Below are 12537 nucleotides of genomic sequence, written 5' to 3' on the forward strand. Positions count from 1 at the left end.
TTAATGAAACACTTAGAATAAACATAAATACGACACACTTGGGACTACTAGATATATTTTAGATTTTTATGAAAAAAAAAACGTGAGGGCATATTGCCACTTGAAGAAGAAATGAAGTAATAAAAATAGTTCTTAGTTATTTTTTAAAAAGCAATATAAATTATTTAGCAGTTGTCTAGAAAAATGATCATCGGGCCATCAGTTCTGTGTTTAGTTACTGAGTTTCAAAAAAATGTTTTGGTGGCATGAGGCCTTTTTCATTGAAGGTAAGAAAAGAATAAAATCTATGTTTATAATATTTCTGTTGGTGAGGTGTTTTGGTTTTTATTTTCAACTTTTGAGACAGGTGTTATCCGAAACTCAAGAAAGACTCTCCAGTAAATATATGCAAGCTTCACACTTAGATACCACATCAAGAACACAATTAATGTTTGAAGTTTCAACTGCATTGTGTTTAAACAATCAAGATAGTTGTTCAGGTTTGTATATAACTACCCCACTAAGCCAAAATCAATTTGCATGCAGAATTGAAGTTGAAAATGCCTCAGATGGCATGGAAACTAGTAATGTGAGTGGCCTCGGTACGTAGGTACCATTACATGTCTACCGAGCTCAGAGGCGGCCAGTCAGAATCCTGCTCATCCTAATTGTGCTCCTAACTGTTCCTGACTCACATCGTTTCAATAACGCCTTTGTTAAGACCAAACAGTGGAGGACTGGATGTGAGAATTTGGACAGTGGAGCAAACTTGGAGACTAAGGGCATCTTCTTTCAAGCGCATCTTCTGATAAAAAGAGCTTATATTTGCACACAAAATGCTTTCACTTACATTATTCATTTTGGTTATTACTCTGAAATAAACATAGTTACCCTCATTTTACAGATAATGAACATGAGGCTGAGCGTGACTTACCCAGACACAGGTAATAAATTGGCAGAACCCAAGTCCAGTGCTCCTTTATCCCCCCACATCAGACAGCACGCGTCAGTGACAAATCACCTCATGTGCTTCAAGACCTCAGAAAAATATGTGGGGAGCTCGTGACAGATTCATTACTTTGGGTACTTTAGACTGCAAGTGTCGAAGACGCAAGTCAAGACGGCTTCAACAAGGAAAATGGTCATCTCATTTCACATGAAGACCAAGATGGGGAGCTTCCAGGGTAGTCAACTTAGCATCTCAAGAACAACATCAAGAACACAGGTTCTTTCCACTTCACTACTTTCGTCATCCTCGGAGTGTTAGCTTTGTCCCTCATCTTGTTTTTCAGAGGGGCTAAATGGCTACAGAGACTGTAAGCATCAAGTCCTTCTACAACATGTAAGTCCCTAGAAGCTGCTGCTTGTGCACCCTCTTTTTTAAGATCAAGGAAGATCTTTTCTAGAAGCATTCTAAGCAAAGTAACCTCCATATTTTATTGGCCATGATTATGTCATACGTCCCTTCCTACAATAGTGCCTGGCCTGGGACAGACCAAAAACTAATCAGAATTCGCATCCCTGCAACTAGGGGGAGGCTTCCCTGGAGCACGTGGCCACCTGATACCAGAACCAACTGGAGTTCTTTTAACAAGCTTCAAGATAATCAAAAGGGCGCCACACATTTTTATAGCAATGGTTCTTACCTTAAGCCACCGTACCCGGATTTTCTTGCTGGTTCTCCCGTTGCTACATTTGAGCTGAAGGCTGATCCATTAACGTCTTTCCTGGCCCACCAAAAACAGGAGTGCTAAGTACCACTGTGCTCGACCACGGCTCAGCCACTGCAATTCCAGTTTTCTTGTCCTTTGGAGAACCAAAAGTAGGGGTGGATCTCTGGACCTCATACAGGATAGGTGTATGGCCCAATGACCAGGATTTGGTCTGTTTAGTGCTTTTGCTATCCCTCCCAGCTCCTACTCATCTCTTCATTGGTCCATCTGCCCCCACTGCTGTTATACCAGTAATAGAGACCCTCATCGATTTATTTCCCCAAGATCCAGCTAGGACTGGGGGGGCCTAATTATTATTGGCTCAACTGCTTTGTCTAACTTGAGCAGATGGGCTTTGACTAATAGAAATCCAAACATTTCTCAGGTGAGGTTGTGCTAACTTACCACAATGTTATCTTGGAATTACTCTACTGTTCATATTAAGATGTTCTTTATCACCCTTAAGCATAGAATGACTTTTTTTAAAAAAATTATTTATGTATTTTGAGAGGGAGAGAGAGAGAGAGAGAGCAGAAGGTGGTTAGGAGCAGGGGGAGAGGGAGAATCTCAAGCAGATTCCCTGCTGAGTGCAGAGCCCGATGCAGGGCTGGATCTCACAACCCTGAGATCATGACCTGAGCTGAAATCAAGAGTCAGATGCTTAACCGACTGAGCCACCCAGATGTTCCCACATAAGATGACTTTTAAGTCTCTACCAAAGGGCAAAACCCATAACAGGGAAGGGAATATGTCCTTTGCCTTTCTTGTCCTTTTGGGTAAGATGATCGTGAACAGAACTTGAAGATCACTCCTGCCCAGTTCCATACAATATGAGGAGGACCTGGGGTACCATACTTGTTTTAACAGTGTCTAAACCTGCAAAAGTAAAAATTAGTTCAGATTTCGACAACACACACACACAAACATAATCTCTAAGGGGAGAATAACATTAAGAAGTAACTCCATATATAAAGAGAGGTCTGCACAACCATTCCCTCAGGCTTGTCCTATGTTTGTTCCTTTTTGCATTTTTCTCAGAATTTTAGTTTATTGCTACTTCTGGCCTCTGGCTAGTAGAAATACCCAACTTACCCCCACAACAACCTAGGCTTAGGAAACTTGATTTTTGACAAGTCGAAGCAATATTTCCTAGAGTACTTAAAATGTCTCAGAATCAACTGGGGTGCTAATTTGAAGTAGAGATTCAGGACTACTAAATCAGAATCTCTAGGGGTGGGTCTGAAATTCTGTACGTTATCATGCACATCCAACTTTGGGAACCACAGAGCTAAGGAGAAAAGGACATTGGTTGGACTTTTCCAAAATGAAGTAATAGCCACCTCATCCGTTGCTGTGAGAACATCTATAGGAAGTGACGGGAGCACAGTGGGTAAAGCACAAGTCAGTGCTTACAGCAATGCCTGGCACATTGCAGGCGCTCTATAAATACGTGTGAGCAAATGAATTAAATAATTGCATTTTTGTGGGCAGTCCCACTTTCCTTCTAAAGCTGATCTCAAAATGTTCTCATTTTTAATAAAAACATAAATTAACTCCAAAAGCATTGAAAAGGAACGTAGCTTTACTAAAGTTGTTATTTTCCAGGGAAATAATATAAGAGGGTTTGCATTACACAGTGAAGTTCCCTTAATACCCTTTTAAAAGATCCTTCTCAAATTGCCACTCCCCATGGCAGCTGCCACCACCTCTTCCCCCTCTCTCGTGAGGATACCCTCCTGCACTTAGCTTCTCTGCAGCCTCCCCCCTTCATAAGCCAAGCTCAAGCTGATCTTCCCTGTACCAGACGCCTACTATAGGTCCGTCTATTCCTCTAAACACATTTGGCCTCCCTGTTTCTCCCAGCTGTGTTCCCACTCATCAATCTGCTTAGCAAAATCAAGAATCTTCCCCAGTATGTATCCTCCATAGAATGCTGGGGGTGGGGGTGAAGGGACAGTGGCAGGAAAGAAAAGGTAGTTTTAAATAGCAATAATTTAGTTATTTTCTCATCACTTAGGAGCTCATTAATGGGTAGTTTTTTATATTTGTGCATCATTGGAAATAGTATCTCCAGGGTAACTGTACTCTGAAGCAGGTGGATTATTATCGTTATTATTATTATTTGCCCCGGACCAGCTAAAATATCTAAGTGGTCTTACGGAACCCTCAAACCAAATTACATTGATACAATCCCAGCAGGAGGTTGACAAGTATAGAATGTATAGTTCTGAGGCGGTGGATACTAATTCCAGTACTGTTCTTGCCTGAGTACTTGGCAGTGAAGCAAAATTAGCAAACTAAGGTCACTCTGGGATTAGCAATAATTCCTGAAGAGCAACACTGTCCATAGGCTTTTGGTGAGAAAAGGGCATTGATCAGAAGGAAACAGAACATGTGTTCTGCAAGTTATGTTTCAAATCACTTCTGTTACATTTTGCCCAAGGAGAAAATATTAGAAAATCACTGTCTGTAAATGAGAGATTACCTTCCTATCCATCTCTCAAGATACTGGTTTTCTATCTCTGTTTTGTCCTATGAGGCATAATATAATTACTCTTAAAAAAAAAAAAAAAGTCCTAGAAAGGAAAGCTCCAGAGCATAAAGAAAAAGTAGCAAGTAGGATTTAAACTTGAACATTAAGGGGGAATGCATGTTAAGCTATGAGAGTGGCTTGCCCCCAGAGAACACTGTGGCCTCTTCTCCTTGAGCATTACTTCCGCCTATCAGATTTAGGTTCTGGATTCCTTTTCTTTGGCTTTCAGGCTTGAGTGGAAGTGAATCATCATTTCTAAGAAATGAGGACTGCAGTGATTCACTGGCAAGCTTACTGGATACCACGGTGTGAACTCCTAAGATCTGGCTTTTTCAGACTGGCTTCTCCCATCTACTGAGTGATCCTGGCCCGAATGCTCATCTCGGAGCCTATATACATATATACATAGTCTGCACCGTACATTTTAACCAGGGTGCTGCTTCACCAGGAAGGTGACACTTAACACGTGCCCAGGTCTTAGAGTGCCTCCACACTTGATGAACCATCCCAAACAGTGCACATTTATCTGGAAAGCCAGGTTTGGACATATTCGGGGAACCCTACGCTGGATTTAAGACTATTTGTCAGGCTCTCTGTAGAATTTTTATTTTTGAGCTGCCGGTGGAAGTTGGTGTTGGGGGATTTCAGATAGAGATCCAAGTCAAAGCTGGGGTTTAGATGTTTCAAGAATGGTTTTGCTGAGGGAAGTGGCTTGTTGTGCATTACTGAGGGCAGCCAGTTCTTAGCACCTCCTTTTACCTCCAGCGGGTGAAATTCCTGTCCCCACATCAGAGGGCAGCAGTCTCCTCTGGTCATGCCTACTTCTGCCCGGGAACGCTGTTCAAATCCCCTTGCCCAGGTTTGGCCCCAAGTAGCCCTCAGAACACATATGCAGCTAGTTAAGACGCATTAATGAAGAATGGTGGTAAGAAAACTAATAAATTTAGGCTAGTTGATGCAAAGCTTTAGTGTTTTCTCTGTTGTTCCTTTCCTCCACTACCTTCCTCTACTAGACAAATTGTAACCGAGGAACCGGTCGAGGGACCAGCGGCCGGGAAGAGAAGCAGCTTATTCCGCACGGGATGGAGGGCTGTCAAATGATCCCCAGTGGATCTTGCTTCTGCATTTACCCAACCTTTGCAGGAGCCAAAGCAGCTTTCTCAGTGACCCCGTCTCTGTCACTTCGCACCGTCTCTGCAGCGAAGCCCTTCCTTCCCTCTCCCTTCTGTGTACCAGTGAAGTTTTTCTTCTAGCTCCCCCCTCCCCCCCACCCCCACCTTGCAAAGACCTCCATTCATGCTTTACCTTTTCCCCCAAGGGAAACAACTCCAACCCTCGGAACACTCACACAACGAATCTTAAAGTGATCGTGGAAACCTGTGTTTAAAAGCCGGTTTCCAGAAAGCCTCAAGGTGCCGCCTCGCCAGCCTTTCAGCGCCATGCCTCCAGCCGCAGGGGTCGGGGGCGGTGCCGCCGTGACTCCGCCCCGCGCCGGGTCCCTTTCTCGGGCTAGGAGCCCCGCCGCACGCCAGTCCCAGGCCCCTGGCTCTGCAGTCCCGGGCGGCCCGGCTGCGCGCCCAGGGGCCGCGGTGGTGGCCGCCGCGACACGCGGCGCAGCTCCCCTGGGCGCCAGCGTCCCCGCTCCGGGGCCGCCGCCCAGACCGGCGCAGGGCGGGCCCGGAGCTCTCCATGCCGCCAGCCCCGGGGCTGCGGAGCCGGCCGGGTGGCTCTTGCGATGGCGGCGGAAGAGGAGGCTGCGGCCAGAGGTGAGACTGCGGGCGCGCGGCTCCAGGTGGGGGAGCGGCGCCGCACGCGCGGGAGCATCCCGGGTCGGGCTGGGGGCGAGCGGCCCGCGCGGAGACGCCAGGCGGGCACAGTTTGCGGACGGTTCTCCTCCCCTCGGGCATCACCTCCGATTGGCTCCCGGACCAAGGTCGTCGCTTGGGGGCACAGGTGCTGCGCGGCGCCCCGCGCGTCCTCCCGGGGAGAGGGAGGTGGGGAGTGCTCGGGCTCGCCGCCGGCTTTCGCGTTGCCCGCAGCCTCATTTCTTGGCCTCGGCCGGAGCTTTTGGCGCAGGTGACCTGGCGAGGGACCAGCCACCTGATAAGGGCGAGCAGCGTCCCTCCGCCGACCACTGGGATTCCACTTCGTCGTCTGCGGGGACTGTGGCGTGGACTTCTTAGCTTTCCTCTTTTGTATGAAGCAGTTGTCATCAGCCATGGAACTCGCGTTCTGCGAGCCGGTAGCCTCCGCACTGGAAATACTCAATTCTGCATAACCTGTTTCCAAAACTGCCCGGTCGTGGGGCCGGCAGGCGGGCAGGAGAGCGCGTGGCGGCAGGTGCCCTGCACCTCTCACTCGAAAACCGCAGATTGCGCCGCAACAGCCCTCCGTGAGCGAGAGGCGGCTCTCGTTTTTTACCGTTACTGCTTCAGGAAACCCATCAGTGGAATGTTTGTTTTCTATTTCAGTGGAGTTTTTGTGACCTGAGTTGGAAGCGTTGCTATGTCTTGTTCCTCCCTGTAGTATATACTGGCAATATCCTGTGGTCTCTTCTATGGGACTAGTCGCAATTATGGGACAGTTATAAAATATCTGTTAAGTCAAAAGGGAGGCAAGAAAAAAAAATGAGTAAAGGAAGATTGGCCGAATTTCAGGGAAGCCAGTGATTAAATCCGCACTTGCCTTTTGGAATATGATGATGAGTTTTGATTCTTCTCTGAAATCCAGCAATGAGAAGAGGTGCTTTTGAAAATCCAATACAGTTATGGGAATTTGGATTATGAGATTTCCAACATTCTATCATTTGAATATGTGCAGTTTTTCTGGGTGATATAAAGTTGTGAGGAAGCACTGTTTTGCAAAGAGAAGGCAATATGTGTGGTGTGTTAAGCTCAGACACGTCGCCGGGGTAAAGTTATTTATCCTTAGCCTTAGTTTCTTCGTCTGTAAAATGGACATAATTATAGTATTTGTCTTAAAGGATTGTTAGATTAAACGAGATATAAGTGCATTTAAGCACATATAAAGTGCTTAGACCGGTACTTGAGAAATAGAAAATGCTCCATAAACATGAGTTTAATACAGTTATCAATTTGCAGCTCCCATTTGCTTTGTGAAATTAATGAGTCTTGTCTGGTTAATTAAATGTTATCCCACACAAGTCAAAATTGGCCAAATTGGAAGAATATTTGGACTCTACTGAAAAAAAGAGAAACATGAAAATGCATCTACTCATTCAGAGAGGCTTTCACCACATAAGACTTATGGACTTACAAGCTTTCAAACAAATATTTGGCATTCAGCTAAACAGCAATAAACTGTGCAGTTGGGAATGATAAACATTAGTTCTTCTTAGGGAAGAGTAGCAAAGTTTCAGTGGGGGCTGGGAGCGCCAGCATTTCTTGAGGTCCTATTACCTACCAAGCATTTCATAAGGGATACCTTCCCTACTGTCGTAGCAGCCCTGTGATGTAGGTGGTGTTATCCCTAGTTTGCAGATGAGATAACAGGCTGGCCCACAGTTACACAGCCAGAGAGAGACAAAACTGAAGTTAAAAATCTGTGGCTACTGGCCATGCTGCTTTCCCTCCTTTCCCGTCTCACTAGGTGGCGCTAAGGAGCAATTCGCGCACCTTCCTTCACACACCGTCTTTAGACGAAGAGGGTGGAAAACAATAAGGTTGGAAGTTCCTCTATCCCTGGAGGGAAAAACACAGCAAAACAGGTTTCCATATCAGAATCCGTGGCCATGTTTTCCTTACACAAAATCCCTTAGGCAGTTTGACATTAAGACCCTGGTAAAAAAATACAAATCTACAAGTGCGGTGGGGACGAACGGCCCCCGCCCCACCCCGCGGCCCTTACACAGCTGAAAACAACTGCAGGGCTGGTTGTGAGGATGGCCACCAAAAATCAGCTGGTGCCTCACATCATTGCCTGCTCAATTTTTTGACAGGCTTATGGTAAACACCAAGATTGAGCAAACTGCAAAGTGACCGGGCGTCCTCCTGATAAATGATTCCAGAATCTTTGGAGTCAGGGAGAGGGCAATCTTGCAGGAGCAACGCATTTTCAAGACTGACTGCCAGAGATGGTTAGGGTCTTGACATTTGTGGGGCTGCTTTCTCACCTTCCCTTTCCTTATCGTGCATGTTTTCACCTGCGAGGTTATCAGACCACTCTTTCTGAGGTGTAGTTCTGCAATTACAGTGGCTTAAACTCATTTTTGTGACTCAGAAATAAAAAGTCATGTGCCAGTCAACTTTGCATAAGCTACTGCTCCTGGCCTGGATCCTTAGGCAAAGTCTCAGTCTGAGATGCATTACTCAACCTAAACCAGGGTGGACTAAAACTGCTCTCACATGTTTGGGAAGGGGGGAGGGGGAAGAAGGGGAGTGAGAGGAAAAGAGAGAATGGGGAGGAGAAAGAGAAGAAGGGAGAGAGTAAAGGAGCAAGGTGGAAGGAAAGTGGGAAGTGAGGGAAAGAGATGGGGAGATGAAGAAGGGGTTAGAGGGGAGGGGAAGGAAAATGAGAGGTGCAAGGCAAGGAGCTGGTGGGGGGAGAAGAATGGGGGGGAAGGGAAAAGAGTCAGGATGGAGGTGGGAGAAGGGAGGGGAGGTAGGAGCTGCCAGCCCATCAAAGTTTGACTTCAGGAAAAAAGGAAAAGTAATTTAATGTATAAATATGTAGGGAGGGGCACCTGGGTGACGCGGTTGGTTAAGCTTCTGACTCTTGATTTTGGCTCAGGTCACGATCTCAGGGGCCTGAGACTGAGCTCCACATAGGGCTCCATGCTCAGCGGGGAGTCTGCTTGAGATTCTCTTTCTCTTTCAAACTTAAATAAATAAAATAAAATATATAGGGAAAGCCAAAATATTAGTCTAGTAAACACCATCATTTCACTTTACTTTTTTCCTTGTGGCAAGACTCCCTAGTTCTAAAAAGCGTGATCTCTTTCTGCACTGCGAACATTGATCAGTGCGTCCTTTCAAAATCTCTCCCTTTACATAATATTCAGGAAATCATGAATCAGGTAATAGCATCTCATTCTAGTAGCCCTGATTTCAGTTGTCCCATTTTGTTGAAGACCTCCAGTTTTCCACCGTGACAGCTGGTTAACGCAGAGGCCTGGGATCTGGGTCATGAGTCAGCATCAGTACCGGTCATCAGCATTATCGGGGACTCAGTGACCAGGTGCCCTGCAGGAGACCAGTGTACCTGAGACATCTGCCTGCTCTGGGAGGCCGTGATTTCCTGTCCTGGTTTCTGCAGGTCTGCTCCCTGGAGTGGCTCCCCCCACCCCCAAATCCCAGCCCTTCTGTACCCCGCCTGCCTCACCCAGTGCCTCCCTCCTTCCCAGTGGCAGGAGGCTGTGAGAACTTAGAAAAACCTACAATTTAAACTCTTATTGGTGCTGAGACTACAGGTGGAAGATATTCTCTGCAGTAACTTGTCGTATTTCTGGATATTTACTGATAATTTACGAAGCGCTTAGCTGTGTACCCCCGCTCCCCCGTTTTCTTTTCTTACTCGCGTGAAGTCACATTTACTGGTCCCTCACACATACTATTTAAATTCTATCACTTTAGGCTATACTATCTTACCCACCCCCAATTTTTAAATTTAAAATATTTTATGGGCCACCTGGGTGGCTTAGTCAGTTAAGCGTCTGACTCTTGATTTCGGTTCAGGTCATGATCTCAGGGTCCTGAAATCCAGCCCTGCTTGGACTCCTCACTGGGTGTGGAGCCTGCTGGAGATTCTCTCTCTCCCTCTCCCCTCCTAATTTTTTTTCACTTCTTAAAATATTTATCAGTCCAGTTACATAAAATTAAAACTCTTATTTGAAAATACTTACATGTTGTTTGGCATGATAGGAAATTTGTCATTTATCCAAGTACATTATTGGTATTTTGTTTCTCTAGTCTTTAATCTTATGGTTTAAATCTCTAAGTGTCTTTACAGAGAGATAAAAACAAAAGCTGGAGGAAAAGGAGATATGGAGAGAATCACTCTTGCAGTCAACATGGTTTGCATTACAGGATATTTATTACTGCAGGTCAAGATTATTGCCATAAAACAGTGATTTCCAATGCATTCAAATGTTTTACTTATAAAGAAAATGTTTTACTTATTTATTTTTTTAAGTAGATAAGAAATACACTTTACCATATGTTCCAGATATATCCCAGGGAAGTGGAGAATCATCCACTGGCTTTCTCTTCCAAAAGCTATTTTGTTTCCCTTATGTGTCCTGTAGTCTGTTATGTGAGGGAATCTGCCTTTCCCCAGGTATTTTAAATGTTGCTACCCGCAGGCGCTGCTCAGGCTATTGGCTGCTCCTGGAATGCTCCTGCCCTCCCTCCAGACAGGCATGTAGACGTCTCACGTAGTCTTGAAGTCTCACGAAGTCTTGAGCTCAGGTGTCACTGTGTTTTTACTTGCCTGTGGAGGAGGAGATCTGGTGTAGAGGGAAATGAGCATGAGCTTTGGAACCAGGCCATGGGGAATGTGATCGCCAGTTTCATTATTTACTAGCTGTGTGACCTTGGCCAAATGATTTAACTGCTCTGAGCCCCAGTTTCTTTGTGTATAAAATGGGAGTAAAAAAATGCCTGTGGGAATTAAGTGAGATGATTACAAACTGTTTAGTGAAATCTGACGTACAACAGATGATTTTTTTCCCCTTTGTTTCATGAAGCCTTCCCAGAACGTCTCCCCCTGGAAATGCTTCTTCCCTTCTATTTTCGCGTGTGTGTGCCCGCGCGCGTGCATGCACGCGAGCGCCTATTAAAACACTTGGCCTGCTTGCCACAAGTTATTTAGGTAGATTTCTTTGCTGCATTCTTATCCTAGGAGATCAAGGTTGATTCTTACTCATCTTTATAATCTCCAACTCCTTGTACCTATTAAATGCCTAATGAAGGTTTGTTGATTTTAAATGATTAGTCTAAGGTGTGGACAGGGCTGGTTCATTCATAAACTATCCAATAAATACATACTACTGTAGTAAGCAAACAGATGGAGAAATAAAGCCAGAAAAAGATTCAAGAGCTTATAAATAGGCAGAAAGCAGTCAAAATATGTGTAAGACAAGATAGAACCTAGTAAGATCTACAGACTAACTGGTAGGAGTGAGCCTCCCCACCCAGAGTTGGGAGAAATTATATCTAGTTCACCAGGGAGGGACTCACTTTCAGAGAAGGTGCCAACTGTAGTACCAATGGGTAGATAACTCTTGGGGAGGCAGAGAAGAAGAGGGTGTTTGAGGACAGAGCATAGGCATGGATATGGAAAGTCCTTAGTGATGTGCTTGGAAGAACTGGTGGTAGTGTTTTTTTGGCTTTGGATAGGAAAAGTGGAAAAGGAATTGACCATTGAAGTTGCACAGTTAGTGTTAGGGGGGGGGGGTTTCCCCTTCCCCGTCTGTGGTGCAGCACAGATAGTTGACCCAGAAAGCCCAGGGTATACAGGCAGTGATTTGCCTGCTCTCCAAAAGGAAAGATCCACGCATCTTCTTTTTGGCCCCCGGTCAGCAACAGAACTTCTATGTCACCTTGAAAGACGAATTGTGGCATATTTCTGATCAGGGGAAAAAAAAAAAAAAAGGTCCCATTTCCTGACATGTGATTAACTATTAAGTCTTAGCCTTTACTCCAAATCCTTCTGGGCCACTTCTTTCTCTCTTTTGTCTTTTCTTCCCTGAAAAAGCTGCTTCTGTCTTTAGATCCATTTCACATTCATCTGAAAAGCATCAGAAAGTACGGTTTCCTTTATTCCCATTACAGCCTGTTGGGAAGCAGATGTCTGGCCTTTAATGACCTTCCCTATGTTGTTCCACTGTCCCCATCGCAGAGATGCCCTTGGCAGGGACGTTGCTCCAGGCGCGCTCTCAGACGCTCCCCGTGCAGCCCCGTGGGGCCGAGCTTTGAAGTCAGCCTTGACTTCCAACATCAACACTTAGCGAAGGTTTGTGAACCAAAAGGAATCTAGTCCCCGCGCATCTGAACATGCCGCTAATGTGTGATAACCTCAGAAGATGTTCTTTTTTCAATTCGCATACAGTGCAGACCTTCTTGGGTTTAGAAGTTACTTAAAAGCAGAAGCTCTAAGGGCGCCTGCGGGGCTCAGTCGGTTGGGCGTCTGCCTTCGGCTCAGGTCGTGATCCTGGGGTTCTGGGATCAAGACCCCCATCGGGCTCTCTGCTCGGTGGGGAGCCTGCTTCTTCCTCTGCCTCTCCCTCTCTCTCTCTCTCATGAATAAATAAGTAAAATCTTAAAAAACTATATTAAAAAAAGCAGAAGCTCTATA

General features: G+C 45.6%; 1 protein-coding gene across 3 annotated transcripts in view; it reads left to right on the forward strand.

Moving 5' to 3' along the window:
- Nucleotides 1–5741: 5741 nt before the first annotated feature.
- Nucleotides 5742–12537, forward strand: part of BMAL2 (basic helix-loop-helix ARNT like 2) — a 113055-nt gene continuing 106259 nt past the window's right edge. For all 3 annotated transcript variants that reach the window (XR_006782313.2, XM_045811888.2, XM_045811889.2), the window contains exon 1: nt 5742–5990. Coding sequence is in view for 2 of the 3 variants with exons in the window: in XM_045811888.2 (XP_045667844.1) it covers nt 5960–5990 (31 nt within the window). In the remaining variant the exon portion in view is untranslated. The remainder of the gene's footprint in view (nt 5991–12537) is intronic.

The sequence above is a fragment of the Ursus americanus genome, chromosome 25 (assembly GCF_024610735.1).
Source record: "Ursus americanus isolate L20-20 chromosome 25, mUrsAme1.1.p, whole genome shotgun sequence".
Classification (NCBI taxonomy): Eukaryota; Metazoa; Chordata; class Mammalia; order Carnivora; family Ursidae; genus Ursus; species Ursus americanus.